Source organism: Mobula hypostoma, chromosome 2, assembly GCF_963921235.1.
Source record: "Mobula hypostoma chromosome 2, sMobHyp1.1, whole genome shotgun sequence".
Taxonomy (NCBI): Eukaryota; Metazoa; Chordata; class Chondrichthyes; order Myliobatiformes; family Myliobatidae; genus Mobula; species Mobula hypostoma.
The window spans coordinates 190,921,065-190,948,106 of record NC_086098.1 but is presented as its reverse complement, the minus strand read 5'-3'; the positions used below and the strand labels follow the sequence as shown (position 1 = coordinate 190,948,106).

The following is a 27,042-nucleotide window of genomic DNA, read 5'->3' as shown; positions in this document are numbered from 1 at the left end:
TTCAATGAACAATTGAATTGCTGGATGACTTCCAAATTAAACTTCATTGCTTAACATAATGAAATCTGTAGTCGGTCAGTTTGATCATTGATCTCATTAAAATAACATGGTACACTGATAGTCTAGTGGTTATTTTACCAGACTACTAATTTAGGGGTGCAGGCTCAGTCCAAAGACATGAGTCCAAATGACATCAAAAGCAGTGGGGAAATTTAAATTCAGTTACAAAAATTGGAATTTATGAACATGAATAGCAACCATGAAACAACTAGACTGTCATTAAAATATATATTGATCATTAATGTCCAGGTAAAGAAATCTGATGCTTTACTCATTCTGTCCTGTATGTGACTCATTCACAGTAAACTGCATATTGTTCTCCACCCTCTGAAATGACCTAACAGATAATTCAGTTGTACATAACCGCGAAAACAAAAGACTAAAATGTTTAAGAAAATTGCTCATTATCATTTCCTCGAAGGTAATTAAAGATGAGCAACAAACTTTGGATTTGGCTGTGACACTTGCATTTCTAAAAATTAATTTTAAAAGAATGATCTACTGATGCTGATTGCATACCAACTCCTTGGTAGTGGGAGGGACTGCAAGGTGAAACTAGCAGTGAAGTATAATTGGCGCAGGGAAGAATTAGTAACATATTGGAAATTTATTGATTTTAGAAAGACCAGTTACCAGTGGGGATTATTTAATATCTGGCTATGAAGATAAAGTGGCTCATCTGTTATTATTTTCTAATTTGATCTATAGCCATACCAGAATCAGAATCAGGTTTATCATCCCTATCATATATTGTGAGATCTGTTGTAATGCAGCAAAAGAACAGAGCAATATACACAAAAAAATGTCCTTACTGATCTTAGGTTCATCTATTAAGTATTGACATTAATTAAGCAGATCTTGTGATATGTCTGCATACTTATAAGTAGACCATACTACAAATTTAATGGTTTGGTCACTGGGAGAAACATAGCAGGAAATGGTGTGACTCTTTGTTCTCTCCGGGCCAGTGGGTCAAAATTGCCTTCTCCAACAGTTCCAAATGGCAAAAAAAAAGAAAATGAATCATTTCAGATTGGTCTCCTCTTAGCTGAAAATTGAAACTTTGAATCATTTGGCAATGTACAATTTTCCTCACCATCAACAATTGAATTTAAATTGACCACAAGGTATTCTATATAGTTAGTATACGAAAAGTGTAATGATAAAGTGACTGCTCAGGTTTAACAAAACTGCTTCTAAGCCACAAAATCAGTCATTGTTATAAAATGTTTAATGATCCAGTTTAAAATATGTTATATCATGATAGATTTGCCAGGTGAAATAACAAACGTATACCACTTAAATTTCATTTGAATATTTGGTGATATCATTCAAAGAGGTTAATGTTTTGTAAATTACAAACCTTCACATTATTCCCAATACAAAAGGCTATTAATCTAAGTATTTATATTTTCCTGCAATTTTCACTCTCCTATGTTTCACCTCCGCTATAACCATGCACCCCTAATATCCCTTTCTCATTACTGTAGATTACCAGTTGCCTGTGGAGATCAAGGATGTGTAAATGTATTCATGAATGAAGATCATTAACAGTGACAACAGAGTAGAGTTTCCACATTTCTCACTGTCTTTTAGTAGGTTAAAACAAAAATAAGTACATTTCAGTTTTCAAGCTTTTTTGAAGGCCACCGAAGTAACTAATTTAACAGAAATATGCAAGTGCCTTTCCTATCTTCAAAGCTTCTTCCAGTAAAATAGTTTTCAAATTATAACAAAAGATAGTGGAAGTTCATGTATATCCAATCTCAGCCAAAGTAGAATTGACTGGACTCTCGGGGCCCATTACTTTTATAATACAAAACAAAAGCGTGTATTACACCATAAATAAAGCAACTGTCAACAACATATGCCAAGACCGTTCAGCGATAGCAAGAGTGACTTCATGATTTAGAGTATACATGATTTCAAATCAAATTTCTGCTAGAAGTTCACTTCATTTTGTAGGTCTAGATTATACTGGAATTCCACACCCAGTGATTTTTGCTAAAGAGCTCTCTCATGGAAATTTATCCCAAACTTTTAATATGCACCGTGAACATGATAATAGATCATTGCTGAGTGGCGCAAAAGTGGCACAAAAATAATCCATGGTTTGATAATAAAAAATATATGCTGGAAATCTAAAAAGAAACAGAAAATGCTAGACACACTCAGCTGATCAGGCTACATCTGTGGGAAAATAAGCAGTCAAGAACTCAAATTTTCAGGTCAAAGATCTTTTCATTGGAACAATCCATCTTAAACATTCAGCTCCTCATTACAATTCCTATTGCTTTGCAGAATATGATCACTTTGCTTTCCGCACACATTTAACTTCTGTGTTCAGCTCTCAAGAATATTTCCTTTGAGATCTTTGTAATCTTTATGCAGTAGACAATATTAATTAATTACATATAAAATCCTCACTTTCATTAAAAGTGTATTCCAAATTGTGCACACAACATGAATCCATCAGAAAGGAACAAAGGGAAATTATGGAATTTCAAGATGTAAATATACCATGACTGAGTGGAGATTTTAATGGATTAAACATAAATTTTAATGCATTCAAAGATCAAATCAACTGATTTAATAATTTTTACATTTATTTTGGGAACTCCATTTTGGAATGAACAAGCGATATGTTTTCATGATTAAATGCTACAGTCTGTTACTTTACTACATATATATAAATTTTAAATTTGGATGATTCCAGACAGGAAAGATAAAATCCCAGAGCTTTAATCATCTTCCCAGATATGGAATCATGTGATAATCATAGATCATATCAATACCAGGTGACCAAGGGCCAAAATGCATCTTAATTACTTCTCCCTAAGTGTTTGCAAGGAAAAGAAAGCTAAATTAAACTTGGGACTTCTGTGCTCGTCATTAATTTGCCTGAATAGAAAATATGCTATCACTCGTTTGGTAGAGTTGAGAGAAAGGACATTTTGGAAGAGCAAGAATTACAACAGATTGCTAGAATCTTCTGAATCTTTCCATTAAAAAGTAGATGCAGTGTTACAGTTTCCATTGCACACTTCGCAAATAAACTCTATGGTTCTGAATTACGAAAGTATTAATGTTCATGTTTCTCCTCCATGAGTGGTTCCCAAGCAATGTAAGAGGACATTTTATTCCCCCAAAAACATTTAGGTTTTTTACCTGCTGAATATGGAGAATGCAGAACTTGTACTGATTTAACTACTACAGCCTATTATACGTTCTATACCAGTATGTATTTTTCAGGAACCAAGGACCAACCCTTCATGAAAACTTATTAGTTGCGAACCAAGGGGATTGATTCCAAAGACAGCAGGATTCATAAGCTCCAGATGCCAAATATTGAATCCAATCCTGTAAAAATGATGACTACTTTGAAGTTTGATCAATTTCTGAATACTTCTGGTTACATATTAACTCCGGTTTTGAACTCTGGTCATTGTTTTGAACCATCATGTATCCTTTCCTATTGATTACAATGCTGAAAATGAGAGAGCTTTGGAGGACTAAGCAATTATTAAGGTATCACTGTACTATATATTGTCATCTTGACTCAATTTGCCCTTTGGTCATTTTATTAATTACGTAAATAGGTTGTTTTAAATGCAGTCATAACAAACTGGTCATCCAATTCTGTGCCTGGTATAGATTATATAAAGCATTCATCATACACCTCGTATGGCACTCAAACATCCTCCTAGGTTTTGAAACTGAAACTTACAGTTTTAGTTTCTAATGAAATAACTAACAGTTTAAGCTAGATGGATTGAAATAAGTGCTTGCCCCTTCTAATATAGTGTTTATATCCCCTTCAGACTACATAGTACTTAAGCAGTCAAATTTTGCAAGAACCAAGGAATCACTTAAACCGTTAAACCAAAAGTATTATTGTAGGAATTAAAGGATGAAAAGCCTTACATCAAATGAAAGAGAAAAAGAGGAAGAAATATCACAAGCTATGGAATGTCCGAGAATAAATTAATAGCTCTATGCTTAAAATGTAACAGTCAAACAGGAGAAAACACCAAGCAATTCAGTTTGCAGTAACCATCCTGATAATTCCAGTCTCAGCTCCCTTACAATGAATTGTGAAGGACTGAAATCATTCAGGCAAATTTAATGTTAATGACTTATTGACAAGACAGATGCACAAGTCTGTTCACAAAGACATAGCAGGAGTAAGTGCCAAGAGCAATGAAGGTTTTAACTAGTACATAAACACAATCAGTTCCTTCAAATTTATCAAGTGTCAACCCATTGTGAATTTCAAAAGGAAGGTTTTTATCACAGTGCTCCTTCTGTGAGGTGCTCACTGAAGACCTTCTGCAGAGCTAGTGGTTTGGTGCTGTCAAAAACAGGAGGACATTAAGAACTGCACGTGATCAGTTACCACTGGGAATTCAAGCCGGTGAGGACAAGGTTATATGACATAACTCTATGGCAACTGTTGAAACTGGCTGTTTCAAAATGATTTCAGAAACATGGTGGGTATATTTTGTAAAAAATGTAATGAAGGGGGAGATGGAACATCAAATTGATATTGGCCACCATTTTCACAGCATGTAATGTCTCCCCTATTGACTTGTGTTTCATTGTTGTCTCTAATTTAAAGTGCTCTGGGTGGCTGCAGAGGAATAATGCCCTAAAGGTTACATCCCATGTAGTCTACTGGTCTATATATCTGGTGTTCATGTCACTCTGAGGTGGTACTGGTAATGGAAGCCAAAACTAGAGGCCAGCTGAATAAGCACTTGTCAGATCTGCAGAGAATGGTGAAACAGAATTGTGCTTTTATAGTCCAATAACAAAGTGCCCACTAGTCACATACTAAATTGTCTCTTGGATTGTTGCCTCTTACAGAGTAGTTTAGTGAGACTGAAGCTCTATGTCATTAAAAACCTCATTAGAGGGGGGAAAAGATATCTGCAGTGAGTGAACTCTTGACTTGTATCTTCCTCCAGTACCTGCTCCTGCTTCTTCTTGCTAAGTACAGGCAGATCTGTCACTAATTATCCCAATTTGGTTTAAAATTTGTGCTCTGGCCTTTGGGGAATAACACTTCACAAAGATATTGAGGAGATTCTAGCTGTTGAGGAAAAGAATAGCAATGAAAGGTTGGATCATCCAACAGAAAACCCTGACTATACTAATTGAGGGTTGATCTTGACTAAAGGTGTATGAAGGTGTGAGTTTTAGATGGAGATCTTGCTCATGGAAGTGGGCAGACCATCCATCTCCCATGTTGCTTGTTCTGAGTTTGCCATTCACTATCAAGGCTAGCTCATCCACCTGGGAGAGAGCTATGGTGTTTGTTCACCTTCCACTGTACCTCACTGTTCCCTGATTCTACTTGCTGCCTTGTTTGCCATGAGAAAAAGGGCGGAATTATCAAGTCACTACTGAGAAAGCAAAATAACATATAGCTTCTGCATTGTATAAGGTAATTGGTGAGGATGCAACATAGTTTGATAATTGAGATGCTTTAGGTGAACTGCAAACTGAGGAGTAAATTACAAAGGGAGGTAAAATTTCATTATCTTCCAGTGAGAAAAGAATAAAGAGTGGGGGCTTTATTCTTAGATTTGATCAGTTCACTCACCACAAGGGAGGAGGTAAGTGTGTGGCACGTTTTAAGAGCAAGGGCAGGAAGTAGACTAGTTTGCCCTTGTGGCCGGTGATGAGGGGTGAGTTGCACTGCCAGTTTGATGTTTGAAAGGATAGAAGAGGTACATTGATCAGATGAAATAGAATAGGTTGACATGGGCTGATCTACACATACCTTTGCTAGTGACCTGAGATTATTTGATCTCTTCTTACACAGGATCTTGGTCTTTGAGGAAATTCCCATGCAATACACTCCCTTTGCCATTCCTAATCAGACCTGCTTAAGACCCTGGTGGGTGGCAGCTTGCTGCTTTAAAGGTAAAAATGCTACTATCCGTTATCACATCAAGAGCACCTCGAGAGAGGAGTGGTCAGAAAATCCTACTGCAACTCATCCTTTCCTTTTACCGCTGTCTCAAATACACAGAATTACAAACTACAGATTCAGTTTGTTGAGTGGTTTTGCATTGACAGTATGCACATTTATCTGACATTTAATTCCATCAATTTTACTGAGTTCCATTACTGGGAACCTTCACCACCCATTACATGTCCTGTTCTCATTACTGCCGCTAGGGAGGAGGTACAGGAGATTAAAGACACACACCCAGTGTTTTGGAAACAGCTTCATCCCTTAGCCAGCAGATATCTGAACGGTCCATGAACAACATTTCACTATTTTGCAGTATCTATTTCTCACGATATATTGTTTATAAATTTCTTATTGTAACTCGCAGTACTTTTTAGGTATTGCATTGTACTGATGCCATAAAACAGCAAATTTCATGACGTATGTCAGTGATAATGAACCTGATTCTAATTCTGATTCAATGGCAAACTTCTACTCCATTGATTGTTTGAGATGGTTAATAGATCAAGACCATAAGATATAGGAGCAAAATTAGGCCATCTGACCTATCAATTCAGCTTCGCCATTCAATCATGGCTGATCCTTTTTTCTCTCCTCCTCTTACCCAATTCCCAGCCTTCTCCCTGTAATCTTTGATGCCATGTCCAATCAAGAACCTATCAATCTCTGCCTTAAATATACCCAACAGGCACACCTGCATGTGACAACAAATTCCACATATTCACCACCCTTTGGCTAAAGAGATTTCTCCGCATCTCTGTTTTGAAAGGGCGCCCTTCTATCCTGAGGCTGTGCCCTCTTGTCGTAGACGCTCCCACCATAGATAATATACATTCCACATCTACTCTATCTAGGCCTTTCAACATTCAAAAGGCTTCAGTGAGATCCTCCTGCCCCCGCCCCCCACCCTTCTGAATTCCAGTGAGTACAGACCCAGAGCTATCAAACATTCCTTGCTGATAATCCTTTCATTCCTGGAATCATCCTTGTGAACCTCTTGTGGACCATCTCCAATGCCAGCACATCTTTTCTAAGATGAGGGGCCCAAAACGGCTGCCATATATATAATATGGTGAACATTTGCTAATCTCTTGGAAAGTGCAACAGATAGTTTAGATATACTCAGGATGTCCACAAGCAATCGTGTGACAAGGTTTGATGAGCACCATATCACTGACACAAATAGCCCATTTTCCAATGATATTATAATGAAGATCAAATTAAAATCACAGTGCTCTGTATAGACAAACTTTTTCATATGTGGTGCCCCCACTCCATATCTGCTTGAGATTTAGAAGAATGCAAAATGGAATCATTGAAATCTGAAAAATCCTTAAGTGACTGAACATGATAGACCTGAATTTGATGGCTCCCTTAACTGGACTGTCCAAAACCAAAAGCCACAGTCTCACAATAATGGTGAGAAATCTCTTCACCCAGAGGATAGTCAATCCATGGAATTCCCCACCCTAAAGGGTAGGGAATGTACTCAAGACAGAGATGGATAGAATTAGTTGCTAAGAAAATCAAATGATACAGAGTTAGTTCAGATAATCGGAGCTGAGGTAATACAAATTAATTTAAAATTATTGAACACTGGAGCAGACATGAGGTGACAACTGGTCAACTGCTGCTTCCATTTATATTCTTAATCTTGATCTAGCCAAGCACTGATCTTGCTCTTTATTGTAACCGGCCCAACTCTGTCAATCCCATGGAATCCTAGGATTCTATGTGTCGAAAGTCAGTTTGCATTGGCCATGTTTGGCTGTGATGTTCTGATTACCTTTTCACTACTAGCTCAAGCATTTTGACAAGGAAGCACACTTTGGACAGTACTGAAAGAGGGATAGAAGAGCACCAGCAGTTTGTTTTACAATTTGATTTTCAATTTTCTCTTGATTTTGAAATCAACAGGGGGAAAAAAAATCAGGTGCAGAGCAACCAAGCTGTGATACATTATGTTCAATTTGTACATCAGTCCAAGACAATTGCAACCATCTCCCCTCCTGCCACTCCCACCCTCAGGAAGTACTTTCTCATTACTTTTCATGACCAAACACACAGGGAATTTAATTGTTCTCACTGTGAAACTGTTTAGAGTTACTGCTGAAAATATACATATGGTTAAAACATATCTTCAATAAAGCCAGATGCAAGATTGGAAACCAGTATGTGAAAAATTGTACTGTGACAGAGGTGGTAGTGGTAAGACGACAGAAAATTTAATATGTAAACTTGTGAATAAATGTGACAAGAGGTTAAATAGGAACTTTGAAAAACAAGAGGTAAGGTATATCTTGTTACAGTGGTTATACCGTGGAAATGATGCTCAGTCATATTTAATGGATATACAGTAGTATATTTGTACAAGACTGAGATACTGTCAACATGAAAATAACTTTCTAACAGGGCACAGTTAGACCACAGACTAAGTGGCTACTACTACAGAGGCTACATTAAAAATTTGTGGAATGAAAATACAGTTTTGACTTGTGCAGGCAGGTAACATACAACTGCCTATGAATTGGACAGTAGATGCTGTTGATATCTCCAGGGCCAAGACCTCTCCTGAGTCTTCAAAGATTTTTTTTCACTCTGACTGGGAAGGGTTCAGCTTCCAAAAGCCAGAGTCCATGTACACAGGGGTCACTCTGTAATAATGCCAACACATCAAAAGTAAACAACACCAAGATGTTTATTAATATTATTAATAAAGATATGTTATATCTTCATCTTTCTGTTTGCTCATGCACCTTTGAAATAAATTCCTGTTAAAACATAACCATAAATGAAAGATGCTTCATTTTTTTGTGATTGAACCCTGTTATCAGACAGATTTAACTGACCACAGCATTTCTGGAATGATTACATAGGCTGCATGCTTCATTTGAGAAGTTGAATTAAATGTGTCCCATTCGTTATCTGAATGATGCCTGAATGGAGAATCTCTTTTCATTGTGAGAGCTTATTGGGGGTATGTTGGTCTGCCCATCATTACATTTGAAAACTGGTGGTAGCTTATTCCTTCTCCATAACGATACAGCCCTTTGCTAACTCGAGCTACCACAGACAGTTTCGAGCCAGCGGCTTGTGCCTGAAGAAGTAAAATAAGAAGCTGACTACTTGCAGCGATGCAAAATTCTCCATACGTGTTCACTTGTATGGAGTAGAATAAATTAGCGGCTCATGAGAACAGTATAGTATTAAGTGATAGATTATATAGAAGAAACTGTATACTCCATCAGATAATTTTGCTGAGAATGGTGTCAAATATTGAGTTTCTAACATTTACAAATGACTATTAAATTAATCTGCATCCCTGTCCCATCACATTGAAATGATATATGTGTGAAATAGAGCATAAAAAACTGCTGGAGGAACTCAGCAGGTTGACCAGCATCTGTGGGGAGAAAGGGTCAAAATGTTGACAGTCCCCCCCCCCACAGATGCTAGAGACTACTCAGTTCCTCCAGAACATTGTTTGTTGCTCGAGGTTCCAGCATCTGTATTCTCTTGTGTGTCTATTTGTACCATAGCTTTACATAACCCTCAAGTGGAATTACATAAAGTTGTTCTTAAATCTTAACCCCTACACGGAGATCCTAAACCTCTGGATGTTCATCAGTTCACAGTGTTATTATGTATATTGCTTTGTGGATGCTCTTCTTCCTACCAGAAATCAGTCCAAAGGGCTCAGAGGTTGAATCAATTATTACATCTGCAGAAAGGAACAAACGCAAGGAGAATGTTATTGCATTCCCAGCCCTTTGTCTTATTTAATAGAGCAATAGATTAAGAGGGATGGGTAACACATCGCTTTAATGAATGTCAAGCAATGGCTGTTAGCTACAGAGGAAGTGAGAGGCTTACTCATCTCTGGGCTGAACTGAAGCTGCGGCCTGCAACTAATGGGCGTCTGGGCCTGCTGCAGGATTGCCTGGCTTCACTGCTGTGAACACACTTTCATGAACTTTATTCTCTTACGTTTTATTGTTCATATGATTGGTTCTTTTTTTTTGCACATTGGGTGTTTCATGATCTTTTTTGGGGTTCTATTGGGTTTCTTTGTTTTGTGGCTGCCTGGAAGGAGACAGATCTCAAGGTTGTATATAGATGCTGTAAATCTTGAGCAATGTGCAGAGAACTCTGGAGTAACTCAGGAGGTCAGGCAGCATCTATTGAGAGGAATCAACAGTCGACATTTTGGGAAACCCTTCATTAGGATACTGATAAAGGGTTTTGGCCTGTAATGTGGTCTGTTTATCTCCTTCCATTGATGCTGCCTGACCTGCTGAATCCATCCAGCATTTTGTGTGGGTTAATGTAGTTTGTGTGAAAATAAACTGATGCTTTTGTATTGAGGTGAGCTGGTCAGTGTGTTCAGAAGGGTTATGAGAAGCATTAGTCTATAACGGGTTCCCAAACTTTTTTCCTGCCATGGACCAATACCATTAAGGAAAGGATCCATGGACCCCAGCTTGGGAACCCCTACTGTATAAGATGGGTCTCTCTTGCCCTTGCAGTAATGGTCTCCTCTCTGCCCATCTGTTGATACATGATGGCACAGAACTTTAATTTGTACAAATCAGATAAAGTCCAAATTAGGCTTTAAATCCAGAAACAGGGAATCACTCACACTGCTGGCATCCTTATTTGTGCAAATCAGAACCAGAAATCATATTTTGCACTAGGCTGAATAGAGCATCAGAAAAGCTTTTATTTCTAAGGATTTTCTTTCTAATAAATTACTGAATTTATCCTTTGTGTATTATTTGCCTATAAAATAAGGGCAATTGGGACTGAGCATGTCATAAAACTTTCTAAATAGTACTGAAGGAAGAAAATATTTGCAAATATTCACAAACTAATGAAACACCACAGTCCTTTACAACCAATGAATTAGCATGCATGAAATTTCGTGGCCAACTCAATGTGTTTATCACCCACAGCATGTTGATATTGTTGGCAAAACAAAAACTTATTACCAGTCAATTATAAACCTTGAGAAAATGGTTTGAGCTAGTGTTGAGCAATCCCTGTGATTAAGATATCACTACAGTAATGAGAGTAGAGCGCATCGGGATTTGTCCTGATGACAATGAAGGAATTGTGATAAATGTCAACTCAGAGGGGCATGACTCATGTAGGAGTACTTGGAGAAGGTGGTGTTCCCATGTGTTAGTTTACTTTGTTCTTCTGGACTCAGTCTGTGGCTCAGAGGCCAAATCTGGCTCATGGCAGCTTAAGATTGGATCATCAAAACATTCTGAATGTTCAAACCATTATAGATAGAGGAAATCCACCACAAATCTACTGCTATTGAAGGAATCGACAGGTTCTTCTCAGCGGTAGGTAGGGGTGAAACAGGGTTGGGGAAAATTGCACAGATGATGTGGAACTGGGTATCTCTATGGGAATGAGATGCAAGGATTGGGTTGAGAGAATGGTTTCAGGGAAATTTGTTGCATGATTTGTTGTTCATGGAAATGAGGAAGCTGTTTCTGAGGATGTTGGCTGCAAGTGCAGGGTACGGTGAAGAAATGGATTCTGGCACAAGTACAGTTAACCCTAAACAAACACTGCAAGTATTCCTTAACCCCAGCAGTCTCTGTTCATTATCTTGTCACATGTATGTTAGTATTGGCAACAACTTCAGACTTTAATCTTTCCTGATGACCCAACAATTGCACTCCAACCTGAAAAGACTGGGCACATGCCTGTTCTAAATTTAGGGAGGTACTTTCAAAGATCCCCATATTGCTTTGCATCTTACTGATGGCACAAACAGCAGCTACAATTCACCAGCGGTAGAAGAAGCAAATGGCTAAGGTTTAAGGTGTTTTCCTGCAGGCATGGCCTCAAATTTGGTTTCAATCATTTAAAAAATCCTGCTACCTTTTTCTTTCCAAGTCAGGCATCTTTCAGACAAAAACAAACCCAATCCTGGAATTGACTCTGCTGATCAATTTACAACTTGTCCATAGCCTAGGGTGAAGCGGAATTCATATCATTTTAATTATCTTTCTTCACAGTTACTCCTTTTTGACTGACACTCATTTCCAATTGGAATCTTATTTCCAGTGCTCTCTATGAATATCTCATATTTTATTAATGTAGAACAGGATATTATATCAAAATAAATTGTGTGGGGTCAGGATGACTGTAAATTAGTACGGTGCTTGTTAATGGCTTAAATATTGAAATGGACAGGTTGAAAGTCACTTCGCTTGTCCTTCTGAGCCATCTGTAGCTTTGCCACAGTTATCTATATCCTCAGAACTTCTGAAAAAGTTCTTGTGCAGAAACTGGCACTAAGGATTAAAAGAGTAAAGTTTATTTATTACAAGCATGAGAAAACCAGCAGTTGCTGGAAATCCAAAGCAATACACACAAAAATGCTGAAAGGACTCAGCAGGTCAGGCAGCATCTGTGGAAAAGTGTAAACAGTCGACTTTTGGGCCAAGACCCTTCTTCAGGACTGAAGTTTACTTATTTTCCCTTTTGGCCTGATTGCTGTGTTACACAACAACCTTTCTGGAATTTGATCCAAGTTATCAGTCCATCTGAGATACTTTTCCAGAAGGATTCTGGAATGCTGATCTTCAACATTCCGAGAAGCAAGTCAAAATGTGGATTCTGAAATTTGGTGCAATCAGCATAACGTGCTGCATGGCAGAGTGGAAAGAGTCTTCTTTTACAACTGGCACACACAACTTTACCTGAGCTACTAAATGCCAAGATGAAAAAAGATAGTTATAAATCCCATGCTCTTTCAATGAGAGGAAATTGGAAGGAATTGCTAGGGAGAGACAAGAGCAGCACTTGCGTACAACACCCCTTTGGTTGGCATTTTCTGGATAGATCACAAAACCATATTTTTCACTTCTTCTATGTCCTTTACATTTCTTTTTCATTTTGGATGTAGTACTGGAACTGTTGGAGTCCGTGCTGTTGGGAGATCATTTGGGTGTTCTACTGCTCTCCAAGAGGATTCCAGGAGGTAGAGGTGGAGAGTGTGGGCAGGCAGCAGGACAGGACACCAGCCAATGTTCGATTCTAGTTTGCCGAGAAAAGTGAGGAGGGAGATTGAAACCTGGAGGTGAATGTGAAAGCTTGGAGATCCTCTGCAGTCTCCGAGAGGATTCATGGAAACAGGGGCAGCGTGCGCAACCTTCATGGCAGGAAGGATGCGGGACAGGGCACAAGCCGATGTTGACTCCTTTTTGTCGGTTAAAGCTTCCACTGTTTGCCGATAAAAGCGACGAGAGAGATTGAAGCATTGAGGCGAGTGCGGAGGGGGATTGCCATCTTCCTGTCTGTTGATTGTTCTGCTACAGAGCAGGAAACCTATTGACCAGGTTCTCTGCGATTTGGATATGATCTTGGACTACAGACTTTTTTCAGCTTTTTATATTCTGTGTTTTTGCCCGATCTTTCTTGTTTTTTTTTGTGCAGGTGGAGGGATTTTGGGGTTGATGTGCCTGTTCCGTTCTGTTCATTTTTTTTGTGCGGGAGGAGGGATTTGGGGGTTGATGTATCTGTTTTGTTTTGTTCATTTTTTTGTGCAGGAGTAGGGATTTGGAGGTTGGTGTATCTGTTCTGTTTTGTTCATTTTTTTGTGTGGGAGGAGGGATTTGGGGATTGTTGTGCCAGTTCTATTTTGTTCATTTTTTTGTGTGGGAGGAGGGATTTGGGGGTTGATGTATCTGTTTTGTTTTGTTCATATTTTTGTGTGGGAGTAGGGATTTGGGGTTGATGTATCTGTTCTGTTTTGTTCATTTTTTTGTGAGGGAGGCAGGATTTGTGGATTGATATATCTGTTCTGTTTTGTTTATTTTTTTGTGTGGGAGGAGGGATTTGGGGGATAATATGCCTGTTCCATTTTGTTTGTTTTTCTGTGAGGGGAGGGGGGGATTAGGGGTTTTTGATAATCTTGCTGCCTTTCTTTTCTCTATTGGTTTCATGGCTACCCAGGGAAGAAGAATTTCAGGTTATATACTTTGATAATAAATGAACATTGGATCTTTGTCAAATACACATTTGTATTTTTTGCAATAAGAGTAAGACAGTACCATAAGACACAGGAGCAAAATTAGGTAAATTATCCAATCAAATCTGCTCCATCAATCTATTATGGCTGATTTATTATCCCTCTCAACCCCAATCTCCTGCCCTCTCCCTGTAACTTCTGACACCCTCACTAATCAAGAACCTATCAACCTACACTTTAAATTTATGTAAGGGGGTTTCGTCTTTTATGTTACTGCGTAGGCTAATTAAAATGGCTTCTTTGCTATGTTATACTTGGGAACGCTTCTTTATTATGTTAAACGCTGAGAAAGTTCTTGCGCGAGCAGCTTGTTTTGGGTTGGATGGTGATAAGAAGATGTTACGAATCAATTGGGATAGTTGTTATGTTTTTGGTGTATCTGAAGATATTGTATGCGCGGGGTTTTGGGGCAGAAGGTGGGAGAGAGAGACAGGGGATGGACCAGGTGCTATGAGTCTGCTAACAGGGTCAGGAGTTCGGCGAGGAGAGGAGATGGTGATGGACTTGTGTGGAGCGTCTGGTCGACCACCGTTGTTGGTCCCAGGCGGCCGGTCGAGGTGGTTCGAGGGGTCACAGGGTGAAGAAGAAGGGTCCTGAGCTCCAACTGTTTGTGCACGAAGAGATTGAACTTTGATAAGTGTGGCGCCTTTTATTTTCCTTTTATATTTTATTCTGTATTAATTATATAGTTCCAGTAATATCTATAAACTGTAAATCATTTAATCGTATCTGGTGTATTGTCTGTTATTTGGGCGGGGTGGGGGACATCACACAGCATCCACACAAACTATTACCCAGTTTGGCGGGGTGTAGGGCTGTTTTCTGAGATGACAGCGAGCCGAGCGACCCTGAGGCTGGCCAGGGGGGCTACATTGTGTGGGCTTTTGTCCGGGATTGGATCTGCTGGTATGCTGTGTGGTTGTTTAAATCAGTAATGAGTGTCTCTGTGGGTTATTTGCTGGTTATTGCTGCATGCGTGGTGGGTGAGGTCTTTGTTCGAGTTCAGACTAGCATTGATGAGTTGGAGGTGGAACTTGGGGCTGTCCATGCTGTTGGGAGAGAGAGGAGAGAGTGGTTTGATTTGGGGGTAGTGTCTGCGAATAAATGTTCTAGCTCTGGCAGGCTCCGCCTGGCGTTTGGGATAGTGTCCACCCCAAGAGGGGCGGAGGCGTGCGAGACGTGGGCGGAGCGGATCTCTCAGTTGTTAGATGAGTGGCAGTGCTCGGTTGAGGAAGAGTGATAGGGATTGGTTGAAAGTTTAAGTAGGCGGGCTGGTGACGGTGTTAGAACTGTCAGGTTCACTTACACCGTACTGACAGCTGTCAGTTATTTGAAAGAGGGGGGAAAGTTTTCAGTGTGTCTTCTCTGGCTAGGAGGGCGGCTAAATTGCTTGCAGGGCCAGGGGGATCATTTCAGGGGATTAGCCCCTCCTACAGTAGTTCAGCTGATCAGAGAGGTGTCGGGAAACTTAGTGGAGGCTCAGTGGGGGAATGGCTTGGGGTCTCTGGGGAAGCACGTTCCCAGCAATGTACCAATGAACTTCCGAAAGGAAAAGACCCTATTCCTGAAGGCTTAGAGGGACCACGCCCCAGGGTGTCGTTACAAATAGAGGGAAGTGATGCTAAAGCCATCCTCGACTCCGGGGCGCAGGTCAAGTTGCTGTACAGTTCGTTTTACAACTGGTGTCTGAAGCATTTACTGTTGACAACTGCAAGGGCACCGGAGATTTTGGGTACCAGTGCCAGTAGTTATCCAGAAGACAATGATTGGTTAATGACCCTGGAGTTCATGGGGGCATTGTCTGGGCACCCAGCGTGTCGAGTTGCTTCTGAGGATGTGTGTAGCAGCCTTGAGCCGGTACCAAATTTAATCGAGACCCAGCGGTGGTACGGCTTGGGGAAAGTAGCTGAGGGTGAGACCCTCTTAGTAGACGCTCCAACTACCACGAGGGAGGGGAGCTGACCGCTGAAGACACCTCAGTGAGAGAGAGATTGCGGCAACTGGACCCTGGCAGCATGGAAGATGAAGGCAGCGTGTGTGTGGATTATGCGACGTGGTTTAATGTGCTGGATCTGAGGAGTGGATGTTGCCAGATCCCGAGGAGTGCGGCTGTCGAGCCGAAGATGGCCGTTATTACTTCCCTAGGATTATTCCGATCTGAAAAGATGCCCAGGGGCATATCCGGAGCCCCTGCATCCTTCCCGCAGGGCATGAAGAAGACCATGGGGGAAGTGAAGATGTGTGGCGTTTTGGCATATGTGGATGACCGCCTAGAGCTTGGATTCGCCTGGGGGGGCCTATGAGGAGAGGCGAGTGGCTGAGCCCGGGCGACAGAAGCGAAATGTCAAATGTGGAGGAGTTTGGTGCAATGTGAGAAAAATGACCCAACATACCAGATGAACTTCCTGGTGTTGGAACAGATGGTGGGAGACCTGGGGATGGAAACCCAGGTCGTCAATCTGAATGAGACACAGGGGAGAGAGGGGATTTGCACTGCTGAACTGAGTGCTCAGAAATGCCGGCCAGAGACTGAGTGCCGCACTTGTAGGATGACCATTGCAGACTTGGAATTCATGCTCGTCAACGTGGAGAAGGAGCAACGGAATTCCGAGTCGACACTGCGATCATGTACTGATGAATTAATCCTGCGAGAAGAAACAATAACCCACCTTCGAAGGGATCAGCAGAAACACAAGATGTTGATTCAGAAAAGATTGGAAGACTTACAAGTTGGGGAAGATCAAGGAAGTGTTCTGACTAAAGCCAACAGAAAACCGAGAGCCCGGGGAGGGGAGTTTGACTACACTCCCGAGGAGGTGAAGAAATGGAGAACAGATCTCAGAAAAGGGAGGCAGACACATGAAAGGAACTTGAAGGTGACTAAATGAAGTGGAAAAACTGAAAGTTGACCTGGAAGACGTCATCAGGAAGAAAAAACAGGAGGCTGAAGGGGTAGCCCCGGCTAAATGTTTCAGTTTGGAGAAACCTAAACAGCAGCTACCGATCGAGGGAATGAGGAAGAATACGGATTCGAAGGATGATGTACTGGACATGTGGTACATGCTGCCTTTCGCTAACTTCCCTGTGATTGAGGAAGAGACCTTTGGCCCTTCTCCCACCGAGTCAGGTGTAGTGGGGAGGGCTAGCTGTGGGCAGTCTGAGTTGCAGCAGGACCAGGAAGGAAAAGAAGTGGGGCCCTGGACACGGGACAGGGGGCTCCGATTTGTAATGGTGGCCTGAGTGAGAGAGGAGTTGGCAAGTAGGCCCAAAGTATCCCTAGTAGTGTCTGAGCCTTTAGGGTTTAGCTGAGGGGGTACGGAGGTCTCGGAGGATTAGGAAGCTCCCAGAAAGGTTGGCCTATGTAGCGCCCGTGGGACGGGCGTAAGGTCCACTGTTTGGGGAGCGCTGTCACTGTGTGTATGTGTGTATGTGTGTGTTCTGTGTCTGCAGGACTGGTTGGCAAGTTATTTAGAAGTCATGAGGACATGACTTTGTTTGGCGGGGGAGAGTGTAAGGGGGTTTTGTCTTTTATGTTACTGCGTAAACTAATTAAAATGGCTTCTTTGTTATGTTATACTTGGGAATGCTTCTTTGTTATGTTAAACGCTGAGAAAGTTCTTGCGCTAGCAGCTTGTTTTGGGTTAGACAGTGATAAGTAGATGTTACGAACCAATTGGCATAGTTGTTATGCTTTTGGTGTATCTGTAAGATATTGTATGCGCGGGGTTTTGGGGCAGAAGGCGGGAGAGAGAGACAGAGGATGGACCAGGTGCTGTGAGTCCGCTAATGGGGTTGGACCCCAAGCGGGGCGTTCGGCAAGGAGAGGAGACGGAGACGGACTCGTGTGGAGCGTCTGGTCGACCACCGTTGTTGGTCCCAGGCGGCCGGTCGAGGTGGTCCGAGGGGTCGCAGGGTGAAGAAGAAGGGTCCTGAGTTCCAACTGTTTATGCATGAAGAGATTGAACTTTGATAAGTTCCTTTTATATTTTATTCTGTATTAATTATATAGTTCAAGTAATATCTATAAACTGTAAATCATTTAATCGTATCTGGTGTATTGTCTGTTATTTGGGCGGGGTGGGGTACATGACACAGCATCCACACAAACTATTACCCAGTTTGGCGGGGTGGAAGGCTGTTTCCCTAGATGACAGCGAGCCGAGTGACCCCTAGGCTGGCCGGGGGTCTACATATACCCAATGACTTGAACTCCAAAGCAGTCTGTGGCAATGAATTCCACAGACTCACCACTCTCTGTCTCAAGAACTTCCTCCTCGTCCCTGTTCTAAATGGATGCTCCTCAATTCTGAGGCTGTGCCTCCTGTGCCACCATAGGAAGTACAGAGTGTGAGATTTGTGAACTACTCATCAGGCCATAACAAACAAAAAAGTCTTTTTATTTTCTAGGATTAAGAATCTCTTTCTATGAAGCACAAAATTACATAATTTAACAATGACAGCCCACAAAACGCTGATGACAATCCATTCATTGCAAGCTGGTTTGTATATCAAACAGCTTTAAGCCCATGTCTTGTGGCTTTAGCTACGAGAGTGGTGAAGCAGAAAATACCATGGGACAAAAGATTGAAAAGGGGAAAAATGTCTCTTTCTATCAGTTTTTCTTTGGTCTAATTTCTTTTGGTGCAATGTAATTTCTACAGATTTTATCTCTCACATTCTTTTGAGCACATGGAGGCTTTCATTCTTTATTCTTCTTGACAAAAGCAGTAATTGCTGGTTTTGTTGATGGGGCAATCGACTGGCAGATCAGGACCTCTGCCTGCTGTTGAATTTTCCCTGATTCAGATCCCTTTGTTTGAAGTGTGATGAAAGTCAGGTTGGATCTACAACATAAAGCTCAGCCCTATCTCTACCCAAAAAAAGAGAGAATGAAAATTAGTTTTGAAATTACCATTTACTGTCTGGACCCTTTCCAAAGTTTTTAGGTCAATGATCATGTCTGAATTTGCATATATCAGAAAAGAATTAGGTTTAATAACACTGACATATATTGTGAAATTTGTTTTGTCGCAGCAGTACAGTACAAATAATTTTAAAAATATAAACTATACTAATAAATATGTATAGCTTTCTTATTGTAATTTATATATATTATGTAATTATATATATATATAATTAAATAAGTAGTGTAAAAGAGGGCAAACAAAAATAGTGAAGTAGTGTACATGCATTCATTGTCCATTCAGAAATCTGACAGTGGGGGTGGGGAAGAAGCTGTTCCTAAACAATTGAGTGTGTGTCTTCAGGCTCCTTGATGGAGCATTGAGAAAAGGGCAAGTCCTGTATGATGGAGGTCCTTAATAACAAATGCCTCCTTTTTAAGGCATTGTCTTTTGAAGACTCTGGGGAAGCTGGTGCCCATGCTGGAGCTGGCTGAGTTTGCAACTTTCTGCAGCTTTTTCTGGTATTGTACAGTGACCCCTCCATAACATGTGATGATGAAACCAGTTAGAAAGCTCTCCACAGTACATCTGTTGAAATCTGTTACAGTCTTTGGTGACATACCAAATCTCCTCAGACCTCTAATGAAATATAGCCGCTGATGTGTCTTTGTCATTGCATCGATATGTAGGGCCTACAATAGATCTTCAGAGATGTTGACATCCAAGAGCTTGAAACTTCTCACCCTCTGATGATCTCTTAACCTCTATCATATCAGTTCCAATCAGAATCAGAATCAGGTTTACTATCATCGGCACATGTCACGACATGTGGTTAACTTTACAGCAGCAGTAGAATGAAATACATGATAAAGAAATAGAGTAAAAGAAACAATTACAATAAGTATAAATATGCCTATTAAATAGTTAAGTTAGAATAAGTAGAGCAAAAGAAACTGAAATAAAGAAGTGGTGAGGTAGTGCCCATAGTTTCAATGTCCATTTAGAAATCGGGTGGCAGAGGGGAAGAAGCTGTTCCTGAATCACTAAGTGTGTATCTTCAGGCTTCTGTACCTCCTTCCCGATGGTAACAACGAGAAAAGGGCATGTCCTGGCTGGTGGGGTCCTCAATAATGGATGCCACCTCCCTAACACACTGCTCCTCGAAGGTGTCCTGGATACCACGAAGGCTAGTACCCATGATGAAGGTAATTTTACAAGTTTCTGCAACTGACTTGTTCAGTAGCCACTCCCAGCCCCCAAACCAGATGGTGATGCAGCCTTACAAGGTATTTTAAAAGCAATATTTTGTTTTATCCATAATAGTGAAACTACACAAGCTGAGAATCTGAGTAAGCTTACGGATATCTCTCAGCTTTTGGGTAAAAATGCTTGTATGATAAGGAAGGAAATTTCAGGCTAGCCATAAAAAGGTTTAAAATATATATCTAATTTCAGAGTATACTGTTCTGTGCACGTAGCAGAATTAAACATATTCCAAATGTGCGCATTATACTCTATGACATTCAGTATTCCTATTTTTAGGTATCTTTCAGTACAAGACTGTACCTACCCCATTAGCTTTGCTGAGTGCTTGAAAGTAAATGCTGTAGCTTTTCACTGAGGAAAGTGGTGGGTTCCAATAGCCGTTGTATGTTCTGTTATCTCCGACAGTGAATGGCTGAGTCATTGGAAGGTTCCCAGGCTTCAGCTCCGCAGCAATATAATGAAGTGAATCAAGTATGGACGCATTCTTGTAGCTGACTGGGACAGGGAAGCACTCGATAATATCTGCAGCTCTCCTGGCTTTTTGGAAGTGTTCTTCTTTAACAACCAGTTGATAAGCGCTATGAGAAGATAAAAAAAAATTCCAATTAAGATACATGAACAGAATTCTTCTCTAAAAGTAATAAACCTTATTTAGTTTTAACCACCTTTGCCAATAACTGGAGAACAGTCAGCTGTTCAGGTACACAACCAGCAGAACCCTATTTGCATTTCCCTTGTCCTCACCTGCCTAATAATGGCTCCTGGCACAATACATCTCAAATTTGACACTTAAAACCATGACTGGTCTCAACTCTCTGACATCATTCAAATTTCTCTGAAGAAGTAGGAAGGGATGGTCAGAGGTGGTGGCAGGGTGACAGAGTAGGGGTCAAGGATAGGCAGTAGCTACAGAAAGTTGTATACTTAGTCAGTTCCATCTTGGCTATTAGCTTCCGTAGTATCCAAAACATCTATAACGAGGTGTGCCTCAGAAAGGCAAGGTCCATCGTTAAGGACACCCATCACCTAGGATATCCCTTCTGCTCAATGTTACTGTTGGGAAGGAGGTACAGAAGCCTGAAGGCACACACTCAGTGAGTCAGGAACAGATTCTTCACCTCTGTCATTTGATTCCTTAATGGACATTGAACCCATGAACACTACCTCACTTTTTAAAAATTATTTCTACTTTTGTACTGTTTTAATGAAACTATTTTATATATATATATTTACTGCAATTGATTTACATTTTATATTTTTCCTATATTATTATGTATTGCATTGAACAGTTGCTGCTAAGTTAACAAATTTCACGACACATGCTGGTGATATTAAACCTGATTCTGATTTTGATAGTTGTGATGAGATTGGCAGTGTTGGCATGGGTTTGTGAATGTGGCTGAGAGAGCTGTTGGTGGTGAAGGGCTGACTATAATGGTAGACCTGGCTATAAACTGCTGTTGTGATTGAGGTAGCAGAAGCGGGAGGTAACTAAGTGGCATTAGTAGGGAGTAGGTTCCCATAGTTGCCACCTTACATGCAAAGTGGCAATTCTGGACTAAATTTGAATCACAGGAGGATGCTCAACAGTTGTGGCAAGGCTTGGATGCTATCACCGCTTACAAAGTGAAAACAAGTGCAATACCAGAGAACAAGGCTTTGCTCCCAGATGAGCTCAATGCCTTCTACGCTTGTTTTGACTGTCAAAACAAGCAGGAACCTTCACAAATGCCCACAGCCCCTGATTATCCTGTGGTTTTCAGTCTCTGAGGCTGATGTGAGAGAATCTTCAGGAGGGTGAAGCTTCTGGCCCAAATAGGGAACCTGGCTAAATACTGAAGACCTGCACTGATCAATTGGCTGGAATATTCACTGATATCTTTAACCTCTTGCTTAGGCATTCTGAGGTACCCACCTGCTTCAAGCAGGCTTCGATCATACCAGTGCCTATGAAGAACGTAGTAAGCTGCCTCAATGCTTATCGTCCAGTAGCACTTACATCCACTGTGATAAAGTGCTTTGAGAGTTTGGTGACGAAACATATCAACTCCTGCCTGAAAGTGACTTGGGTCCGCTCCAATTCCCTGCTGGCACAACTGGCCCACTACAGATGCCGTTTCATCAGCTCTTCACTCAACCCTGGAACATCCGGTCAGCAAAGATGCATACATCAGGATGCTTTTTATCAATCTATGTTACAGTTCAGCATTCGATACTGTCACCCCCTCAAAACTAATCATTGAGCTTCAAGACCTGGGCCTCAATACCTCCTCGTGCAAGTGGATCCTCGATTTCCTCAGTTGCAGATCCCAGTCATTTTGGATTGGCAACGACATCTCCTCCACAATCTCTATCAGCACTGGTGCACCACAAGGCTGTGTGCTCAGCCCCCTAGTCTACTCACTTTATACTTATGACTGTGAGGCTAAGCATAGCTCCAGTGTCATATTTAAGTTTGTTGACAACACCACTGTCATAGACCAAATCAACGGCGGTGATGAATCGGGAGATTAGAGGTTGACAGGGTCAGCAAGTTTAAATTCCTTGCTGTTGTCATTTCAGAGGATCTGTCCCAGGCGCAGGATGTAAGTGCAATTACAAATACAGCACAGTAGTATCCTCACATCTAAGCTCTAAGGGAGTTTGCAAAGATTCTGCATGAGAACTAAAACTTTGATAAACGTCTATAGATATGTGGTGGAACATATATTGACTGGTTGCACCAAGGCCTGCTATGGAAACAATGATGTCCTGGAATGGAAAATCCTATGGAAGTAGAGGATATGGCACAGTCCATCATGGGTAAAACCCTCCCCACCTTTGAGTACATCTATACGAAATGCTGCTCCAGGAAAGCAGCGTCCATCATCAACGACCCCCACCACCCAAGTCATACTCTCTTCCCACTGCTGCCATCAGGAAGAAAGTACAGGAGCCTCAGGGTCAGCAACAGTTGCTACTCTTCAGCCATCAGGCTTTTGAACTAGTGGGGTAAGTTAACTCAACATCACTTGCCTCGTTACTGAACTGTTCCCACAACCTAGCAACTCACTCTCAAGGATTCTTCATCTCATGTTCTTAATATTTATTGCTTATTTATTTATTTGTTTATTTATTTATTATTATTTTTTTCTTCTTTTGTATTTGCACAGCTTGTTGGTCTTTTACACACTGGATTGTTTATCTATCCTGTTGGATGCAGTCTTTCATTGATTCTATTGTGGTTCTTGTGTATGTCCACAAGAAAACAAACCTCAGGGTTATATACGGCAACATATACAGTATGTACTTTGATAATAAATTGCCTTTGAACTAGGGGTAGGTGGTGGTTGTGGTGGGATAAAGTATGGGCGGGGGGGGATGTGGTTAGGTATGGTTGTTAGATCCAAGTGGTTGTGGTGGGTGGCATTAGATAGTGCTGTGGGGTTGGTAAAGGGGAGGAGGTGGTTATGGTTGGTGGATTAGGTGGTGGTAGTGGGAGAACGGCTGGTTGCTCAGTGATGGTGAGTGATGGGTGATGGGAAGGCTGGCCATGATAATGCTTATAGCAATGGTGCTGGGTTGCTGTGCAAAAAGGTACCATTGTTGGAAGAGAGAGGTAAAGATCAAAAAAGTGGAGGTCTATTTTTTCTCAAAAGACCTAAAGAAACTCCTCCCATTCCTCAAATCTTCCACAGCATAGTTTTAGAAAACAATATATCTTGGCTTCTGCTACAGCTGCCTCTGGAAAAGTGCTTCTGATAGACCAGCTATGTGAAAGTGCCATCAAAGTAATTGAGATTTCCAACAAGAAGAAGGGCTTGCCTGCTAGGGATGGATGGTGGCTATTGTGTGCCTGATCAAGTACCTTTGTCGTTTTTAAATTCCACCTTTCTCAGATTTACACTTGGCAATTTATAAGCTTTCCATTTTAAACTAATACTTGACCTTTTAGGCTGGTGTCAATTTTCACATTTTTCAGGGAATGGAACATTTTTATTTAGTAAGGCAGCACAGATCATGGAATGATGAGATGGAACCGTTAAAACCGTAGAAGGAAGTTTGGGGCAGAAGAATGAGATGACACACAGTTTTAGTAGTCATCACAAGACTAATGGAGTCAGGTTAAAATAAAGGCCAGAAGAAACATTCTTAAAGAGGCATCCATGAGTTAGAATGGAGGCATTTGTATCTTTCTCATATATTAGCTGTGTATTAAAAAGTAACTTTTAATCTTTTTGAAGTGTTTGTTCCCACTTTCATGAAGTTGGACTGGCACTTCATATCCTAATTCACATTAGAGTGAGCGTCATTTCTCCATCACATTTTTTCCAGGAAATAATATTACCAATATGCATAACGCTCATTCAAAACAAATTAAACAAGAAATAAATTGTGCAGAAAGTTAGAATTATGCATGACCCTAAATTCCTGAATTGTTTTTAGATGAAAGTAATCCTCCTAGTCATTTTAATTAATTGATGTATAATTGCCAGGAGTAATGAACATACATTGGAACTTCAGTGTGCTGATCTCATCAGTGCAAGAGCATTCAATCTGCTCATTTTGATTAGATGTTCTGGGGCTACCTTCAGCATACCTGTGATTGGCCTGCTTCATGTCTCAGATGGTGTTCTATACGTGCATTATGACCAAAGGAAAAATGGCTGGGGTCACTTAGCACTTTAGTGTTTATTAGGTGTATCAAAGATCAAACTTACAAAAATACTGGAAAGAATACTGCCAATATTTACAAAAAGGTATCTACCAGAAAAACACAATAATTGCTCTAGAAACACAGGGAAGTATCCCTTACTGGAAATACTGGAAATCCTATATTAGCTCCATACTATCTTGGTCCACTGTGAATTCCTGGCAGCCTCTCTCTCTCTTTCCTACTGAAAGTGAAGGGCCCCATTTTATTAGGCCCTAATTCATACCATCTTTAATTGCCCACAAATTTAACTTAAGACTATGCATGCATTAGAATATGATGAACCCCACTATGTAGTTACAATCATATTACAAAATAAAGAGATGTACCTACCTGAAGCACAGTACAGTATACAAACAACATATACACATGTACACGTCCACATTACAAAAGAAATGGAATATTCCACTCTGTATGGTGGAATAAAGCCAACCCAGGTGCATCAGTTTGGTTTAGGACCCATTATACTGGGGAAGACACTGAAGTCCGTACGTTCAGTGAACAACAAGACAATGTTTGTGTGTAAGGAGTGTGTTTACTGAGTGTTCTCCGTCGCAGGTGGGTAATCCTCAAGCTACCTCACATTTTCTCACCACCCTCTCTTCCTCTTCCTAGATTCCACCATCCACCTCTGCCCCCACACACTCCACTCATCCCCTCCCTGCCTTTCAAAGGCTGCCGCTGGAGAGAGTGCAGACCTGCTTCCCTAACTGTTGCATGCTGAGCAAGGTCTGCTGCCTGTGAATAATAGGTGGCAATTCACTTCTTCTCAAAGGGAGAAAATGCTGCTGTGCCCTCTTAAAGGATAGAGTCACTTTAGAATACTTCAGGTGACTGATGATTTGGCAATGGTGCTGCATGCAAGGCATGCTTCGTGCACCAAGCAACAGTGGACAAGCATCTCCAAACTTTGGTACTTTAGGAATCTCTTTCCCACAAACTTTAAATAACCTAAGAACAATGCTGATGTGATGACTGCTATCGAAAGGTGGGCTGGAGGAGAGATTTGGAATAAGAAACTTATCAGAATACTTAATCAGTTAAAAGGTCAATTGTGTTCTGAAAGCTTTGAATTGGGGCATATATTTTTTAAATTTTTGCTTGAATGAGTCAGGATTTAATCCTGTTGAAAAGTTGAACTTGTGCAGTCTTTCTGGCAAAGATACTCCCAAAGTTTTGATGGGTAGGAAGCACAGGCATTTGACTAAGGAATGAGGAAGCAATTGCAACAAATTTCCAAGTCTGGGTAGGGAAGCTCCCCCATCCCTCCTGGCACTTATCCTTGTAAGCGGAACAAGTGCTACACATGCCCTTACACTTCCTCCCTTACCACCATTCAGGGCCCCAGACAGTCCTTCCAGGTGAGGCAACACTTCACCTGTGAGTCGGCTGGGGTGATATACTGCGTCCGGTGCTCCTGATGTGGCCTTCTATATATTGACGAGACCTGACGCAGACTGGGAGATCATTTTGCTGAACACCTACGCTCTGTCCGCCAGAGAAAGCAGGATCTCCCAGTGGCCACACATTTTAATTCCACGTCCCATTCCCATTCTGATATGTCTATCCGCGGCCTTAACTACTGTAAAGATGAAGCCACACTCAGGTTGGAGGAACAACACCTTATATTCCGTCTGGGTAGCCTCCAACCTGATGGCATGAACATTGACTTCTCAAACTTCCGCTAATGCCTCACCTCCCCCTCGTACTCCATCCGTTACTTATTTTTACACACACATTCTTTTTCTTTCTCTTTTTCTCTCTCTCCTTTTTCTCCCTCTGTTCCTCTCACTATACCCCTTGCCCATCCTCTAGGTTTTCCCCCCCTCCCCCTTTTCTTTCTCCCTAGGCCTCCTGTCCCATGATCCTCTCATATCCCTTTTGCCAATCAACTGTCCAGATCTTGGCTCCATTCCTCCCCTTCCTGTCTTCTCCTATCACTTTGGATCTCCCCCTTCCCCTCCCACTTCCAAATCTCTTACTAGCTCTTCCTTCAGTTAGTCCTAACGAAGGGTCTCGGCCCGAAACATCGACTGTACCTCTTCCTAGAGATGCTGCCTGGCCTGCTGCATTCACCAGCAACTTT

The 27,042-nt window shown here is 41.1% G+C and overlaps 1 protein-coding gene across 7 annotated transcripts in view; it reads right to left on the bottom strand.

Moving 5' to 3' along the window:
* Window positions 1–27,042, bottom strand: part of LOC134342756 (receptor-type tyrosine-protein phosphatase T-like) — a 1,640,095-nt gene that overhangs the window by 348,299 nt on the left and 1,264,754 nt on the right. For all 7 annotated transcript variants that reach the window (XM_063041291.1, XM_063041286.1, XM_063041287.1 and 4 more), the window contains exon 12: window positions 20,568–20,841. In XM_063041291.1, the coding sequence (XP_062897361.1) occupies window positions 20,568–20,841 (274 nt within the window). The remainder of the gene's footprint in view (window positions 1–20,567; window positions 20,842–27,042) is intronic.